At 36.9% G+C, this 19524-nt stretch overlaps 2 protein-coding genes across 4 annotated transcripts; both read right to left on the bottom strand.

The window, feature by feature from the left end:
- Nucleotides 1–5521: 5521 nt before the first annotated feature.
- LOC6564005 (acyl-CoA Delta-12 desaturase) lies at nucleotides 5522–7387 on the bottom strand. The gene is made up of 4 exons (XM_001990061.2): nucleotides 7084–7387; nucleotides 6866–6996; nucleotides 6169–6374; nucleotides 5522–6093 (listed from the first exon to the last, which is right to left on the bottom strand). Exons 1-4 carry the CDS (start codon nucleotides 7262–7264, stop codon nucleotides 5592–5594), a joined length of 1020 nt encoding a protein of 339 aa, XP_001990097.1. The 5' UTR covers nucleotides 7265–7387; the 3' UTR covers nucleotides 5522–5591.
- Nucleotides 7388–7557: 170 nt separating this feature from the next.
- LOC6564006 (acyl-CoA Delta-9 desaturase) lies at nucleotides 7558–16577 on the bottom strand. 3 transcript variants are annotated; one of them, XM_001990062.3, is made up of 6 exons: nucleotides 16383–16577; nucleotides 10996–11451; nucleotides 9488–9618; nucleotides 9030–9421; nucleotides 7994–8169; nucleotides 7558–7931 (listed from the first exon to the last, which is right to left on the bottom strand). In XM_001990062.3, the coding sequence occupies exons 2-6, from the start codon at nucleotides 11399–11401 to the stop codon at nucleotides 7768–7770; spliced, it is 1269 nt and encodes a 422-aa protein (XP_001990098.1). In that variant the 5' UTR covers nucleotides 11402–11451; nucleotides 16383–16577; the 3' UTR covers nucleotides 7558–7767. The 3 variants fall into 3 exon arrangements, with proteins under 3 accessions (XP_001990098.1, XP_032593053.1, XP_032593054.1); XM_032737162.2 differs by lacking the exon at nucleotides 16383–16577 and adding an exon at nucleotides 13347–13425; XM_032737163.2 differs by lacking the exon at nucleotides 16383–16577 and adding an exon at nucleotides 12970–13066.
- Nucleotides 16578–19524: the final 2947 nt, after the last annotated feature.

The following is a 19524-nucleotide window of genomic DNA, read 5'->3' as shown; positions in this document are numbered from 1 at the left end:
ATTTTGGCGCTGATCTCTGGTTGATATTATGTTTTTCGGTGTGTGTGTGTGTGTGTGTGTGTAAGTATGTGCGTGTGTCGCAAGAGCGCAGTTTCTCTTTGGAGCTGGGCTGTGGAACTGTTTTTCCTTTCCGCTCGGACTATCTAACGAACTCTACGCGACGCCGTTCCGTAGACAAATGATCACAGTCAAAAGTTAAAATTTCTACCCTATGCCGGCGTTGGCGTTGGCGTTCGCTTTGCAGTCGGCGTCGCTGCTGCTGGGCTGACACACCAGCAAACTGACTGATTGACCGACTGACTAAATGTTGTTGTATTTCTTTTTCTTTTATTTTTGCTGTTTTTTGTTGTTTTTGTTGTTGTCGTTGGTCTGTTGCTGTATGCGCCGCTCGCACTGTGGACTCAGGAATGGTAAAGCAAAGACAGAAACAGAAACAGACAAAAATAAACTTAAGGCCAAGATTATGCCATCACACACACAAATGCACATTCCCACTCACACATACACACATCTATACACACGGCGACGGCACCTGTAACAACGACGAACTTCGCTTGTAACTTCGGCTGTGACTTCGGCAACGGCTTCGGCTTCAACTTGGGCAGTAGCTTTGTTTTCAATAGCGGCGCACAGCATCCATCAGTCGCATTGTTGTTGTTGTTGTTATTGCTTGTGCTGGTTGGAAACTAAGCGGAGCATCTCGACAAGAAGTCTGCTGATCAATGATTACTCACACGCTTTGCTTTTGCTCTTGTTCTTATTCTTGATCTTCGTCTTAGCTAGCATTCAAATGATAAATGTTTGGAAAGCTTTCGAACGGTTCTTGGCAACAGCATGTTGAATTTTTGAAAATACAAATTTTTGCAAGCAACTTATTTGCATTTAGGAAAGGGCAATAAATATATTTGTAAACTGTGTCAACGATTTAGATTTATTTGTATTTATTAACTTTAAATGTAAATGTAAAATTATATAAATATCAGGTTTACATCGATTTCTATTTGGGATATGCATAGTGTAAAATCGGCGACAAGGGCCTGCGACAACGAATTCTCTCCGTTTATACAGGCAGTATTTGCATAATATGAAATTTCTCAATCCAATATCTCCTATGAAATCTCAAAATCGCGGCATGTACACAAACAGGCATACACACATATGTATGTACACACATATGTACATATGTACATGGAAGCCCAGTCCCTATGGGCTGTGTGTCTTGTATTTAAAATTGGAATCACCGAGTCGCAGTTCGCTTTGTTGTGTAGCCTTCCCCACTTTGGCTTCTTCTCTGTTGACCAAAGTCAAAAACCGTTCCATGATCATGAAGTTCAACAACAGCAACAACAATAACAGAAGCGCCAACAGCAGCGGCAGCAGCAGCAGCAACAGCAGCGACTTCGTTGCTTTCTCTTTACGTAACGGCAAAGACAAAACCAAAAGTTAATTAAAAGGCAACAAAAACAGCAAACTAAAATAAAAAGCGAACACTAAAAGGAAGCTGCCGCTCGGCGCAGATATTTTAAAATCGTAAACGAAACACCGAAAAATGAATGAATTCGTTGCTTTTACTTACAGCTCGCACGGTCCTAAATGACTTCAGATTCCCGTGCACTTTAAAGCAACCGTCACCGACACTTTTTTTTTTTTGGTATCCATTATTGTTGTTGCTGGTTTTTCTTCTTCTGTGGTTTAGGTTGCTTCACACATTAGCAAATTGTGCTGAACATCAGATTTAAATGGGCAAACAAAACAGCGAGAAAAAAATATCCCAATTTACCGCAATGCAAAACCAAGAGACGAAAGCGAGAATATTTGCACACGCATTTACACTTAGCGAAAATGGGTGGTGTATTGAGGAGTAATTTGAGAATTACATTTTTAGTCTTTAGTTTCATTCCACCTATTTGTTTTATGTTGCCTATTTGAATAAAGTTTTCACAGCTATTTAATGAAACTTGACTGGAGGCTAACAAAATTATGTGCACCTAAAAATAAAAACGAAAGATTTTTGTTCAAAATGGAAACGGAAAAGATTCTCATAAATTGAAAAACGTCGGTTAAAAGATTTGGTTTTTGTATTATCAAAAATCATTGCGATGTTATTATTATTAAGTTTTCATATTATTATTGTTGGTATTTACTATTGATTTACTGATTACTAGTAAACTGTAGGATTGTATTCATCTCCATGACTTTAATTATATGTGTGACACCTTTACGAACTATAAAACGCACCTTCAAATTCGAAAGAGGTTTGTTTAGCAAATATGACAAAATATTTTATACAATTTTGTCAAGTGCTTAAGCACACACACACACACACACATGCATATGTGGCTAACAATTATTGTCAGCAGCGACTTCTGATTTATTGCGCAGCTTCACTTCATCAGTTTTGCGCAGTGTCAGCGTTTTTTATGAGCTCAAACCATCGAAAAGAATTGCGCGAATATGAACAAAGCTGTTTACTATACACATATGTACACACACACACACAAACACACACACACACACACACACATACAGCAATTATGCCTAACGTGCAAACAATGCGAGTGAGCACCATAATTCTGAAAACTAATGATTTCCTTCTTTTAGGCCATGCCCACAATAAAAAGCCATTCATGCAGCTCAGCTATGTACCATTAGGTATATATGTATGTACCATTAGGTACATATGTACCTGTATGAAAACACCATTTGCAGTCGATTAGTTGTTAAGGTTTTTATTGTATTTTGTTTTCTAGGTTTTTTCTAGAAAAAAAGAAACAAACAAACAAACAGCTAACATAAAAAGAGTGGCTCTGGCTCAGGGTTATAACTGCTTGAATTGTGAGCACACCCAGTCCGTTCCGGTGTCATTACAACAACAACAAAAACCAAACCAATACAGATATGTAGATGCAGAATGGTTTGCATTGGTCAAATGGCATCTTGCATCGGGCATTGAACGGCAAACATTGAAGATTAAACATTACACAAGTCAAAGCCGCTCAACAATTATAGATTGCGCATTTGTGCAACCTTCAAATGTCGCCCTGTTGACTATTTCTATAAGCCAAAAAATAAAAATAAAAATAAAACAAAATACGTAGCACAAAAACAAATTAACATAACAAAACTCAAAACTATACACAGTGCCGCAAGTGCAATTTGCAACAAACTCAATGATCAAGCGTGGCGTGAACAAAAACCTATCCAAATGAGCATATATATGTATGTATTTATGTGTGGGCTTGAACTGTTTTGTAGCATTTTGTGGCAGTGGCACTAAGTAACAAGCAAGAATGCTGTAGTCGAGTCAGCTCGACAATGAAATACCCTCAGGCCTCAGCTAATAAAAGTAGAATTCTAGTTGCATTGTCGAATTTAAACTAAACTAAAATCATTTTTATTGCTATCGGAAATCGATTTCTTATCAGCAGTTATCGATATACGATATACGATAGCTTATACTTAAAATTTGTATTCTCTAGCTCTTATAGTCTCTGAGATCCGCACATTCATACATACTGACGTGGCTAGATCGAATCGCCTATTGATCCGGATAAAGAATATATATACACTCATACCTCATACCATACGGCCGCTTTTTATACGGCATTTCGCCATAACGGCCCTCTTCAATTAAGGCGCATTTTACATTTATGAAAGCTTTTTCATATTTCAAACAAGGAATAAACATCCTCCTTGAAAAGATCCTGACGTCGAACGTAGCGCTAAAGTTTGTCGAGGAATTAACTCAGCCATTCGCTGTTATAAATCACTGAAGAAAGAAATATATAGGAAGGCAAAAAAGCACAAATAACGTTGGACAATTTGTTTAAGCCAGGCCCATCCTTATGAGGGAAATATGATGACGAAATTGATTTGCAGGTTATTTTATGTAACATGAAGTTTTTTCATTTTTGTTTATAGATTTTTGTTGGTTTTTGGAGCCTGTTATTATTTGATGTACAAATGAAATAAAAAGATAAAATGCATTTTGAATGATAACCCATGTTTCATCTTTAACAAATTTGGAATTTTTGATGAATTTGTATTAGAATAAATTCGGCAACTGCTAAATTTAAAAAAGATTAAATATTCTTATTAGCCTACATTGGTATTAAAGTCTAAATAGGTCAATAGTTCTACGCTCTAATTTATTGTTTAAATAATGTTTTGTGCACTGAAAGTTCAGATTTATCACTTATTACATAAGTTAGTCCCTTGTCCCTTGGGGAAACTGCTCAAATGATTGAAATGAAATCTATAGTTACGTCAGCTGTTGTTCAAATATATAATTAGAAAATAATAATACCCTTGGCGAGGGTATACAATAAAATGGCAAACCGAATGCCTTTTAGCTGGCAACTTCATTAGTAATCACTTCACAGCCATTAGGAATTGGTACAAGTGTCTCACAAATTAAAATAAACGTCAAACACAAACTGCGGTTTTGACTGACTAAGCTTAGGCTTTAAATCTGGTGTGGATAAGTGCATATATAATTTGTATATCACTTCATAAATATATTTGTATTCCAATTGTTTCCAATAATATTGCAAAATTTGATCAGTTTATCAGTTTATAATGACTATTTTCCAATTGTTTTCAAAAAACACTTTTTATGCTAAAGTTGATTTTCGATTTCGAGAATAGTATTCATGATGTACTGATGTACATCACATCATCATGGCTATAAACAACTATATACATTTCAATTGGTTTGGCAATATTAAATACCAACTCAAATCAATTTGTTTAGCTCAATTCGATTTTCGATCTTGAGTTAAGTATTTATTTTATACAACAAACTCTCAGCTATTTGTTTTTCACGCAACCAACCAAAATCCAAACAAAAAATAAAGGAATAAAAAACAAACTTGGCTTGGGCCAATACAGAATTTTATAAGTTGAGCGAGCCCAGCTTGATTGGGCGCAGCTCAGGCGCATAAAAAGTGTTTAATTAGTCAATATTTGAGATGGCAACTGGAGAGGCGACTAGAAGCTGTCGAGAAAAGCCAACTATACATTGAATTGTATGCTACTTGGTGAGTAGCCTGTCGGCTTTTAGGCCCAGTAATTGGCTGGCTGGATAACTGGCTGGCTAACTAACAGGCTGGCTAACTGGCCGGCTAACTGGCTGGCTAACTGGTTAACTGGCCGAGTGAATTAGGCTTCTGTGCGGGCCACCAAGTGCTCAAATATTTACGCATCAATCAAGTGCTGGGCAAACATTGCGTATTAGTGATAATTTATTGAGTGCGACTCATTTCATTTGCTCAAAGTGCCTGCCACAAAGCAATGACCCCCCTCAACCCGAGCAACCTTTTATTTGAATTTGTGTGTGTTATTTTTTTGTCGCTTGGGAAAGCTGATGAAATCGAAAGACATTTGGAAATGGGCTGAAAATGTCGTCGACTATCGAAAAATCAATTCGAAAGCCTAATTATAATGATTAGGTCTTAAGAAACAAATGCTTAGGCTTGGCTTTGGCTGTGTAGACAATTGAGCAACTCAACTTGAGCAATAATTACTTGTTTCTTTTTCATTTTATTTATTTGTACAGGTATTTTTTTTTATGTTACTTGCCGGCTTAAGCATCACATGAACTTTTCCCGATTGAGAAAATGATTTTCAGGCATGGCACTTTGCTGCAGCTTCCTCTGCTCCTCAATGCACTCGACAATCGGCCGTTTTGTGTCCACGGCTATGGTCAGACCATTGCGCACCGCCACGGAGGAGATGGTTAGCAGCTCTTTGGCCAGATCCAGGGCAGCAAACACCCTTATCATGGTGGAGCCAGTGCCAGTTGCATAGTCGCCAAACTCGCCACTTTGATAGTCATGGGGCAGCATATAATGATATTGTGGCCAAAATGATTTTGTTATGAAGAATATGCTATTCGAATCGGTGGGCTTGAAGCCCTTGTGTATGCTCCACACAAAGTGAGCCGAATTCACCAGGTTGCCCACATTTAATACAATCAGACTCCGCAGCCAGAAGCTAACAAAAATTGAGACGGCCACCGATTCGCCAAAGTACTGGAAGGCTGTGTTCAACGGCAGCAGCACATTCAGCGCAATATAAAGCAGCACATAGTAGCTGTGGAAGTGGCAGATCAACCCATATATATATATACACATATAATGATGGATAAGTTTGTATATGGAGACTTACCGCTTTTGGAACATGACAATGCGATCGCTGGCAATATCGGACATGTCCACATTGAGCAACATCTGCTCCTGCTGCTTGGAGTAATTTAGCAGATTGCCATGCAACTGGGCGTACACGAAGCTCTCTTTGCTGTAGTAGGGATCCTCATCTTGTAGGAACTTGGCATGATGGAAGCGATGCGCCTGCACGCGACTGTAGATGGTGCCCTAAGCAAAAGTTATAAATTGTTCTGTATATAAATCTTGAAACTAATAAACATTTAACAAATTTATAAAACTAAATAATAAAAGTAAAAAAACAATAATTTAAAACAATAATAATAATAAAAATAAAAATAATAATAATGTTAATATAACATTGCTGAAACGCATTTCCGAATTAATTAATTATCACTTTATGGAAAGCACAACATTTTTAATAACTTTAGTTTAAGCTATAATTATTGTATCGAATAATCTCACTTTCAAGAATTAAAATCAACTCTGGCAAATTTGAAGTCAATTTCAGTACACATTTAAAAGTAACGTTTTTCTCAAATTTGAAATGAAACAAAATGGAAGTTGAAACAGGTGTGTTAAAGCTTTCACACAACCATAACCGGTTCGGTTGTATTATCTGCTGGGATTTGGTTGGTGTATTCGCTAAGTTTGAGCTTTGGCAGCAGCTTTTGTCAGGGGGGGATTGGGTAGACACTCACCTGGCCAGCCATCGTCTGGCAGAGCATGAGGAAGACACGCAGCGGAGCGGTTGCGGTGAAAGTTCGATGAGCCCACAGCCGATGAACGCCCACCGTCACGCCCAGGACACCCAGCAGGCTGATCAGACCCGCTAAAGGAGTCAAGGTGAAATATAATTATGAAAAACTGTGCGTGTAATTAAAGATTAATGAGCGAGTGTCTGGATTATTGAACTCACTGAATAATATCGTTGACCACGAGGCACTCGTGAATGTCACATAAATGGCATACGTGCCCAGCACATACACATGGATATAGAAAAGGACCAATACCCAGTTGGCGTCACGCTTCTTAAACTCCTGCTCCGTCATCGGCGTCTGAACGCCTTCGACTGTCTCCGCCTTTGTTTGTCCTGGCATTTTGAGGTATTCCTTGCTTCCTGAGTGCGGTCTTCAGCTCCAGCTAACCGTCGCATGCGCCAGCTTAAACGCAACTAATTTGAACTCAGGCGCACCCGAATCGCCTAAGCCAAGAGTCCAACTGGAAGCCCGATCAACAGCAATGCAAAGTAAAGTGTAAAATGCGAAAAACGATTTCAATATGCATGAGACCCCAAATAAAATATGCACAGTACGCAAGCACTGCGACTGCTGGTGCCCATAGCGAGGCCTGATCGTATATATGCCCAAAAAAATAAACACTCCGAGTGAAATAAGTTTTGCTAAATGTAATAGTTTAATGCCCTCGAATAAGTAACAAAAGCAACAACATAGGTGAATAGTGTACATTTTGGGGTATGCAACATGGTAATTTTGAAAATTTCGGGTGGGCTGTGATGGGGGGACACATTTTCACATTTTATACTTAAACTGTAACTTGGGCTTAACAGAAAGCGAACGCTTTTATTATTAACGGCTAATACTCAATTCTGCATCTTAGACAGCTCGACGATATCCTCGCGCGGCAGATCACAGTCCCCAAAGCCCCAAACTTGATCCTTGTGCGCATATTCATCGCTCAGGAATCGGGAGCCATCGCCACATTTTGCCGCACGCCGCAGTACCATATCCGGCGAAACTGATTTGCCTGTTCAAGTAGGGTATTTGTTTTATTTTTGTATTTGTATTTGGTTTATGCAAACGACTTACGTCCACTGGCCAGCCCGATGCGGGCACAGAAGTCAATGAAGGCCGTCGTCACGTTCAAGGTGTAATTGCCAAACTCGCCCGCCTTGTAATCCCAGGGAAATACATGATGATAGTTGTGCCAGCCCTCGCCCATGGCCAGCAACGAGACAATTGGCACCTCCACGGATGTGATGTTCCTGTGAAATGACAGATGGCAGTTTGTTGCATAGTTAGGAACTGATTGATAAAAGTAAGCAGCTACGATCAGAACAGTAACCGAAATGCATAAAGAAAATTAAATTCAATTTAATTTAAATTTAAAATGAAATGTCAAGTTTTCTGGAAAACAAGATGATAGTTTTCATCAGTCAAGTACTGATCGATAAAAGTATGCTGATATTTTAAGTGGCTACGATTGGAATACAAAGCAAAGATTTTAATTTAAGCAAACAAAACTTTTTTAATTATAAGCTAAAATCTGAGAGCTGAAGAAATTTGACTTTAAAGTCTAAGATTCTAAGAAGCTAGCATATATTCATTGTATTCATTTTATCTGGAATTGAAATCTTTTATTTTCTTAATTGCATATGAAAATAAGTATTGATCGAAAAAAGGAAGCTGTTATTTTAGGCAGCTACGATCTTAACTTAAGTAATTTGTTTTTAACACTTTAAAAGTATTTAAATAACCTAATTTTCAACTAAAATCTGTGTGCTGACCAAATTAGTATCCAATTTCAATAAATTATGATATCAGCAAATATTTAGAAGTCGTAAAATTGTTTATATCTTGTCTATTTTCTAAATGATCATATTTTCACGCGAACTTGTCTTTGATTTCAGACTTGGCATAAGATTATCGTTATACGCCTTGCAATACAAATATTTGTGTATACAAGCCGAACCCACTATTGATTCATACATCAAACATTTTTCAGACAGTATCATTTTGCCTGGTACAGGTAATTTTGTAACCCACAAGTTGTGTAGTCATATTATTTACTGGAAAGGGGGTTTCATATCTTTGATAAGGCAATTGTAAATAAGATAATACTTACTTATCGTAGGGTTTATTGCCATACATGTGGGCAACGCTGTTGACGAAGAAGGCCACGTTTAGGGTCCAGGTGAAACGCATGTTGAAATTGATCCAGAATGACATCCACAGATCCTCCTCCCAGAAGTACCAGGGCACCAGCACTGGCAATCCGATCGAGATGAGAGCAAACAATGGTATAAAATATTTGCGCTGGAACATGACAACGGCGTCCTCCTCCAGATCGGACATATCGATAACCTTGCGCTTCTCAATAACCTTCGGATGGGGCGTGAGGAACAGCCAGCCGACATGGGCAAAGAAGAAACCCCGCTTGGCATTATGCGGATCGGCGTCCGTCTCCGAAAACTTGTGATGTATTCTATGATCCAAGGCCCACGTATAAGCATCGCGCTACAGAAGTCAATGATAAATGGGTTGGTATTTGGCCAATTGTTAATTGTCTGGCAGGTGACTCACCTGTCCTGCAATTGTGAACATAAAAGCCAAAACGATGCGCAGGAACAGGGATGCAGTGTAGGATTTGTGTGACCACAAGCGATGGGCACCAGCCGTAATCCCAACGCCCGAAACCAAAATGCTAGCGGCAACTGCAAGAAATGAAAACAGTTATTGCTTTTGGCCATAGTAGGGATTTGGCTAAAATTGTTTGTTGCTGTCTCGCTTGATATGCGCGCTGAGTGCTCGATGAAACCGATGACATAATAACATATATATAAATATATAGTACATATAGCTATTTCTACTATTGGCATGCGTCAGTCCGTCCGAGTTGCCTAATGTTATTCAAACTATTCACTCTCTATTTGATCAGCACATTCGAAATGAATGAGTAGCAATTGAAGCGTTAATTTACTTTAATTACCGACGGTCAAAGTTCAAAAAACATGGTATTCTAATTGATGTAAGACATCTGGAGTAAATCTCAATCAGAGCACGTTTTTAACCAGATGAAATTCTTTGATTCTAGACTGGAATATAGAATGATGATATTAATAATTGGAGTAATTATTATCCATATTCGTGTCTGAGTTTTACGTATTTTTAAATTTCAACTAAAAATGTATATTTTGTTATTATTATTATTATTTATTTTGTATCGACTAAAACTTGATTTAGTTATTGAGAATAAATATTATTAGGATCTGTTGCCATGAAAATGTTTAAGATGTTTGTAAAATTTCATTATTATTAATATTATTAATATGTTTCCTATAATATTAATAATAAAATTAGTAATTATTAATATTGTTATTATTATTATTATCATCATTATTATTATTAGGAAATTTTCACATGAGGGAATTATTTGTGCAACATTTTCTCTTCCATATCTGAATCTAAAAAATATTTAATTTCGACTAAAAATGTGTGTATTTACTGTGAATAAATATAATTGTAGTCAGTTGCTATTCCAAATTGTATTTATTCCAATTAAGATGCTTAAATTTTAATAAAAATGCATTTGGAATGAGTGTTTTACTCCACTCAACAGTTCTTCTAGTTAACCTTATCTGGCTGAGCTTAATTTTTAAGTTTATAGTCATAGTCAAGTCAAAGTCACATAGCTGAATAGATTGTGTGAAACAACTGATTAGACATATATAAGTATATATATATGATATATGAATTGAAGTGTTTTTCAAAACTAATTGAAGTAACGTGGATATGACTCACACTTTGTGTATTACTCACATTTTAGTAGATCATATAAATATATACGAAGGATTTCATATCAAAACTAACTGCAACTAAGCTATATACAGCTGATTTATATATGTATATATAAACAACGGATTTGTTTGTGAGCCTAATATGTAAATAAACTTGTTCAAATAAGCAACAAATATAATTTTCCTATTGTTTGAAGCAATTATTGCGACTCCAGGGAACAATACAAGTGGGCAGAGACGCCAAAACTTGCTTATACGAAAATTACTATGCAGGTCAAGTCATTAGATACATACGCCATAGGAATGTGTAGAGCTTGGCATGGAACAGCAGATAGACGCCATATAAGGCGCCGACATGCAAAAATGTTTGGGCGATAAGATCGGGCCATCGGATTTGAGGATTGTAGGCCACTTCCGCTTCTATGGCTTCTGCCTTGCTGGGCAGCAGCTCTCTCTTGGCCGCGTTCTCCTTGTAGATGACATCCTCCTTCTTAAAGACTAAATTATCATCGAGCTCAGCTTGTTCTTTGGTCTTTCGTGTAGCGTCTGTGGCTTGGCCTCTGTGTTTCAATTGTGTATCACTTGATGTTGCTGCTTGGTCATTCTTGCCGCACATTTCGCCCATGCAACAGTTGCCGTTACTCTGTCCTTCAACGGCTGCCGTGCCGGCTTTGCTTATAGTCGGTGTGGAAAGGCACATCGTGTGTGGATCGGTTCTGATTGCTGCTCCAATCTCCGGTGGTCTACGATCTGCAATTGGAGACATTGATCTGTGAGTAATCGACTCGCCATAGACTTGCTAATTAACGGTTTGAATGGGCCTCATCTCATCTAATCAACACAGACTATTTGTGTAAATATTGATTGTGCTTTTATATATATTTCTCTGTTGACTGCTGTGAATAGCTCGAATGTCTCACATGCTCACTGCCTGCTAGTACTTAACATTTCTAGCATGTTTTGAGGCTTTTAAGATGCCCATAAATTTACACTATTTATTAACATTGTTATTCTCGTTTTAAACCATTAACATCGTCGATTTCCCTCATTTGTCTTATCTAAGTGAGTGACTTTACCCAACTTATCGCAACAGCAATAAAAACAATCTATTTTCTGAGATTCTACAAATTATAACCCATTGGCAGGTTGGAATATGCTTGTTATGATGGTTAATCTTATTTATTAAAGGACGACAAACGATTCGAATTTTGAATATTCTTACAATATGCATATCTTCAATAAGATGCTCTAAAATATTTAAAAATAAGTCTCTCTATTTATTTTCATTATCATTTCACTTCACTATCAAACATAGTTTCGACAGACAATTTTCAAGATATCTTCTGCTGGCAATTGTTGAAATATATTAAAGACAGGCTACCAGCATACTGAGTACTGAGTACTGCTAATCAACTGCTCTTTCCTATTTTTGTACTGATTACGAACCAAAAAGTCATAATAATCTCACAAAATACGCAGAAAAAAACAAACGCACCAAAAAAATGCAGACTACAAATTTCTCTTTAAAAAGTTGTGTGATTCTTATCCGATCTTGATGAAATTTGGGCAGTTGATCAATAATATGCATATGCATATTGTGTATTGATTAGAAGATTCTGCCTTTAAAACTGTAGCATTTATTGCTATCGGAAATCTAAATGTATCGATAATCGAGAAACGGAGGCAGTTATCGATAAAAAGAAAACAAACTTGAACTGCACCGGGTATACGAGAGCCTATACTCCAAATTTGAAGTCTCTAGCTCTTAGAGTCTCTGAGATCCGCGATTTCATACATGGCATAACATGGCCATATCGATCCTGATCAAAAATATATATACTTTATAGGGTCAAAGATGCTTCCTTCTGCCTGTTACATACATTTACACAAAACCATTATACCATTTTACCCACTTTTACTGGGTTCAGGGTAGAAAGACGCAGTGTTCAAAGAGTAAAGAATTATCAATATAAAAAATAAAAATAGTTTAACACCTGTACAACTAAAAATGCGTTGTCAGCACGACCAGGAATTTCAATAAAAACGAACTTTCTTATCAATGTGATATGAGCCAAACAAATTGCCAGACAATTCTAATCGCAGCTGCGTCTGGGCGAATGATTAGGTGAGTAAACACCTGGCGCATTCACATTAGACGCAAATACCACCGTGTGGATATTACGCAAGAGTAGTTCATTCAGGGCACTGATAAGCGATACGCGACTGATAAGTGATCACTAGAAATAAGGAAAGACTCGGCTGACTCACGGACTCAAACACTGAAAACAACGGCCAGGTGTTAAATGACTAATTTCGGCAATATTTGCGAGTCCGTTCATTGTACAAATGAGTTCCACAAATGATCACTGTAGTGTTAAATGAACAATCAGTCATTAAAGCTAGCCCAGACGGGGCGTAAAAACTCTGCCAATATTCCATTGGTTCTGCACACATTATTGATAAGATAAGATGGATGTATTCCAATGTCACCCATCCGTCAGCTTAAAGTGCCTCTGGCAGACTGAATAACTGAATAAAGTGTGCCATTTCCACAATGGGGTTAATATGTTTATATAAATATTCATATTTTCATTTTGCAATATTCGTTAATTTTCAAAAATTGAGTTTATATTATTATTACATACCAGTCCGTAACCGAAAACCGTAAAAAGTTTCTGAGTAAAATGGAATCCTTACCGGAATTTTTCTTCTACAGTTTGACAGACTGGTTTATATAGATTGTTTTCGAGTTGATTTTGTACTTTGTATATCATCAAGTTTTCATTATATTTATACATTTCTGAAAATTGATTTGAGAAACTCTGGAAAATTTGACAACTTGAACAATGCAATATGCTTTAAATAAATCCAAAATCATTTTCGTTGCTTAAGAATTGGTTCGAACTTTTATGTGCTATTTGCAAGCGTTGTTTTCTATATAATTCTTTTGAAAATCAGTAAATTTATGAGCTCAAACATTGCCAGGAAATATTCCTATAATCAATCATCAATAATCATTAAGTAGTAATTGCAACAAGCAAAGGAAATAACTAAGTTGATAATTTTTTACAAGCTTGCTTTTTTTTATAAGTTCTCTGGAAAATTAGTTATTGCTTTTGCTAACTGTTGGTCAATGTTTAACCTCAAATCCTTTCCAGGGAATTTTTTTTATAATTAACTAATAGCAGTTGCAAAAGCGAAAAGAAACTTGATAATTTTTCAGCACAGTGTTGTTTTCTGACATTCATCATACGCAGTGAGTGACAAACATCATTGGCCCATCGGTGTCCCCTGTGGCGCTTAACACTCCCCGTTTCGTATTTGCCTTTTAATTAGATAATGTGGCACATAAAACGCACTGCTACGCTAATTCGATAAGGCAAATAGCAAAATAGCTGAAAACCGAGCTCGGGAATATGAGCTGGATGGACGGACACAGGATGACAACGGGGCCAACTCAATGACAATCAAATAGAGTGAAACCAATGTGGCCAGCCAAAAAGGTGGCAACCAGACTGAAGTGCCAGCCCATGGGTTGGAGAGAGCATGTCACAGGAGTTGATCAACATTTTCATTGTGCCAATACACGCAACGCGAGGGCAAAGTCTGCTTCGAGCATGCATAAATTATACTCGTATTTATTATACAAAATTCATTGTTTTGGTTTTTGTTTTTTCCGTTTTTGGCTGTTGTGCCACAACTTGGCAACGCAAGCCAACACCAAACACTAAACAACAATTTATATTACTCTTAATAATAAATAATAATAAAACAATAAAGGAGGCCAGAGCCAAACCAACTGTTTTATTGGCTATTCGTTGAGCCCGCTCGTCCGTCTGGACTTTGACTGATGACAGAGTCGGGCCATATCGCTGATTTTTCTGACCGCCCCTTGACCGAGTTCTTAAAACTTGCCAATTGCCCAACGGCAACAGCACGTCTCTATTAAATAAATATATAGATAAAAGTAGTTGAAAGAGAAAAGGAAATACTAAACAAATTGTTCTATCAACACTTTCATATCAATATGAAAAATTTTAATGGAAATTTTCCGTGCCGCTTATCGAGTGCAGACTTCCAACTAACAACAATTTCTATTAGACAAGTGTGCAACGTGTAAACAACCTTGAAATTTAATCTATAAGCAAAGGGGTGATTTTTTTGTTGTTTTCTAATAAATTATTATTTGAACACTTGGGAAGCATTTATTTATTTATATATTCGCAGTTGCCCTCAATAAACAGTTCCTCGTATTCAGCGACTCTCAAGTGGATTGTTATCAAATTTCATTCTGCTTAAAATGGTTCATGCTTCATGATTGTGGCACAAGTAGATGATTCTTATTAAACTGGTAACTAATGCAGCCATCATTATTAACCTCAGATAATTTCATATATTTATTATTAGATGGATTGCAAACTCTTTTGAATCTTTCGCTCCATCAATCCTTCTCGCAAGAATCTTTGCCGTATAGAGTATTTCTAGAATACTATATCTTTTTCTGTCTAAGGCAACTTATTTTGTGATGTGCTTTATGTACTCTTCCCCAGTGTCACAAAATCGATACATCTCGCTTCTGACTGTACCTAGTTAGTTTAGTTGACTCTAAACAACTCATTTTTGAAATCTGTAATCAGCAATTGCAACGTGCTTCCAACTTTTCGCATTATTAAAATAAAATTGTAAATATAATTGCCTCATTTTGTTTTACTAAAATTGAAACAGATGTAACTGCTTAAACTAATTAAAAGACTCATTATTCACTTAATACAATGTTGATAATTAACTTATTTCGATCAATGATACACAATATGCAAGCTTAATTGCCATTCAATTTCTTTGAATCAATTTCATTGTGGCAATTGTTGCCGGCAATAAATTTAAGAAACCAATAAAGAAAACCAGCCCCATTGCGCTGCAATACTATATTCTGATTAATGTAGCATATCCAAAAAAATAGTGGAATTTAATGGAACTCAAATCAAGTGAATTGAAAACGTCGAAAAAAATAAGTATTTTCAGTCAGAGAGGCTCTCTTCAGATTTCGATTATCGTGGCAAACTTTAGCAGACATTTTCAAGTGTAAGTTTGTAAAAATGTTCAAATACGAAATTTTGAAATGTGTTTCTATAGCTCTCAGTCACAGTATAATTATGAATAGGAATTTTGTTTTTCAGATCGCGTAAATCAAATCAAATTATTTCGAATATGTGTATTATATATACAAGCATTCTTCCTATATAATTCTTTTAAAAATCAGTAAACGTATCAGCAAGCTATGGGTAAATATATAACCTGAAAACCTTTCCTGTAAATATTTTTATAAATATCAAAGAGTCGTAATGTTTTCTAATTGCTTTTTTTGCTTTAGATCGAAATATGAATATGGATTTTGTTGTTCCGATCGCGTAATTTAAAACTGTGTTGACTGTGTTAATAAACAATTGAGCAAACTTGGTAACAATTCTGCTGGAATTGCTTTTTATCTAGCCAGTTGGCTCTTTTTTTATTTTGCCGAGTGTTTCACTCTCACACAATTTGTATGCGCCCTTGTCGAAATTTGAAACATTTGCTGACGTCAGTCAACGAGTATTCTTAAAATTAAAAGTGTTTTTTTTTCCGGCTTTTTTTTAAGGTTATTATTTAGGGTTTTTGAATGGACGACAATAATTGAAACGTACTTTATGTTGTTATGTTGGCAACGCGCTTAATCACATGAAAAAATTCTTTTTTCCGTCCACAATCTTGAAACTAACGCCAAAAAAATAATAAAAAATATTATTTTTTATTATTTTTTCTTATTTATCTCTGGCTCGTTTAGCGCGTTCTCGCTGTTCACCAACCGAACGAACTAAAATGACTAACAGCCGCTGCTCAACTGGCCGACATTTACATCCATATCCAAGAGCTAACGACGCCTCGACGCTGCCGCTGCCGCAGCCGTTGGCGCTGACGCTGCTGGCGCAGCGAGCGTGGAGCTGGGAGCTGGAAGCGGCGTCGCAAACGTTGCCTTTTACTAGCATTCAATTTGTTTTTCACTTTTATTTGCTTGCGTTGCTATTGTTGTTGCTGTTCTTGTTGCTGTTGCCGTTGCTGTTTGTTCGCTTCGTCGTCTCTATCGCTATTATCTACCCATTGCGTGCTGCTTCCCTCTCTTTTGTCCATGTCTGCTATTTACTATTCTCTGTTGTGCTCACACATTCCGTAAACATTACAAAAGCAGCAAAACCAGCTTTGCCAGCGTGTGTTCAGCGTTTGTAGTTTGTAGTTCAAAGTCAATGTCTGAGCGAGCGGTTCCAGTCGACTCTCTGATTGCTGATTGTGTAGGCGTTGGCGACAGCTCGCCTGGCGTAGTTGGAGGGGGGGTGGGTCTGGTCTGGCTTAGGGGTGAGCAACAGCCGGCATTATATTTTATATACTTAACTGTGGCAGCATTTCGTCATCGCAACTCGTCAGTCAATGCCCGTAAATATCGGCAAAGCGTGTTCACTGCGTCGGAGTAATTTCAACGTTAACCCAGTTTGTGGTTTTTTTTTTTTTATTGTTTTGGGCTCCTTGCCACAAACAGGCTTGTTGCTTCTCCATGTCAACCAACAAACCATTTTGGCTCTCCCCTACGCTCTCTCCATCTATCTCTCTTTGTCTCCCCATCCCTCTCTCTATCTCTGTCTGTTGTTTTTGTTTGTTGCCTAGTCAGTGGTAATATCAGTCCCGCCACTGCGTGGGCCTCAGATATCAGGCATTAACACATGCTGCTCTTGCTTGTCTTCTATGAGCTTTAAAAAATTATATTTCCTATGCCCTGCAAACGTAAAAGAAATGCTTAAAAGGGGTATAATGAGCCAGTACAAATGTAGTAACCATCAAAAATATGCTGAAAAAGTATAACTTTTGGTAGTTCTTTTTGTGGAATATATGAGACATATCAACTGAACTATAAACAAATAAATATCAATAAAATGCACGCTGATTAATAAAATAGTATAGACCATAGTACAGCAATGAGACGGAAGCAAGGCGCTCGTACTTATCGCTTCGGAGCGTTAAATCGTAATTCCAGCAATTCTGATAAGCACACCTTAGCTAATATTTGCCAGCACACCAAAAATATGCATATATAAACATATTTAAACGCATATATTGCTTTAAATAAAAAATGCAAATTAATTCTTTTGCCGTTGCTCAGATGAGCAAATATCAGATTAGAAAAAAAACATGCTGATCAAATGTTTAACCACGCCCCCTTTAATTATGTTCAATCGTAAATTCATAGCGGAGAAACAGGAAAAATAAAACCAAAAAAAAAGAAGAGATGATGTGAATCTGTTATTGTTATTGTTGTTGTTGCTGCTCAAAATGCTGGCACAGCGATAGCGACCGGTTTGCTCTTTCGTATTTTTGGGGAATGGAGGCGTAGGCCAACGCGGCGAATGATGATGCAATGGCAACGCGGTGATAAATATAGAAAAATAATATACTGAGAGACAACTATTTGACTTCCACATATGTTCACACATACATATATATATATATATATGTATATATTTATGTGTATTTATGTACACGTCCATATAATCATTGAGTGTTTGTTTGTTTGCTTATCGAACAAGACGAAATCTGGCTCTGATTGTGGGATTCGCAGTGCAGTTATTAAACTAGTTAAAGTAGTTGGTTAAATTCACTATATTTCTATTTCTATTTTTGTTATGAAAGCACAAACTTAGGGGCGCAGGCTTCTACCGGCACGTAGCCGCGCAAATTCACAAAATGCCATCATAAATACCCCTTTTTGATGACAGCACTCAGTCCCCCCACAGCTGTGCAATGACAATAAAGTAGCGATAGGGATACTCGAATTAAGTTCACAATCGCATGGGATTTCAAATTGATAAGATGATAAGAGTGCTGACTATTAGTTTATCTCTGATGTTTATACATAGTTTATACAAGGAGCACTTCGCATTATACCAAACAGTGAGTCATTGGACAGAAGCGTTGCCAATAGCAGCAACATGTGATGACATAATAGACCCAATTCAATTCGTCATCCATACTCCAACCCCCTTAAAGGAAACAAAAAAAAAAAAAAAAGCTGACAGAAAGGACAACTCTGGCTAGATGAGTGCCACACAAAGTTTTTCCGCAAAGTACATGCCAAATAATATTAACATACAAAGTGGCTGTAAATTCAGTTTAGTGTTTTAGTGTATATGTATGTGTGTATATATATATAGATGTGTGTGTGTGTGTGTGTGTGGGTGTGTATAGAATATTAATTGTTTGGCGAACCATTCATGTTCGTTAGCTATGCCTCACAAAATTATAGAAACTCAAGCACAAGGTCGCTAAGCAGTTAAATTAACGAAATGATGAACGACATTAATAATACATGTCCCCCAAAGGAGCCAGTTGTCTGGCATGTAAAAGATATCAATCGTCTAACTGTAATTGCCATAAGCACACAATAATCCAATATGTCAGCCACCTAGGCAGCCTGTTTGTCTGTCTGTCTGTTTGTCTGTCAGTTTGTCTGCCGGAGTGTCTATCAAATCGTACAACTGCAACAACATTTACCACCAATTGTTGCCTTTCAGCGCATGTTGTGACCAGTAGAATACTTTATATATTCTATAATCGTTATAACGGTACAGAACGGGTATAATAAAGTGTTACGAAAGGGAAATAATTTTATACCATGTTTTTTGAGGACAGTACCCCAGACATCTAATAAAATTTTCATATTTTTTAAATTAAAATGGAATTTTAAATTTTATTTTTAGTTTAGTTTAAATAATTGTTTACTTTTGATTTTGTCATGTGTTT

This window comes from Drosophila grimshawi, unplaced genomic scaffold, assembly GCF_018153295.1.
Source record: "Drosophila grimshawi isolate 15287-2541.00 unplaced genomic scaffold, ASM1815329v1 contig_311, whole genome shotgun sequence".
In the NCBI taxonomy this organism is placed as follows: Eukaryota; Metazoa; Arthropoda; class Insecta; order Diptera; family Drosophilidae; genus Drosophila; species Drosophila grimshawi.
This window is presented reverse-complemented; position numbering and strand designations above follow the sequence as displayed.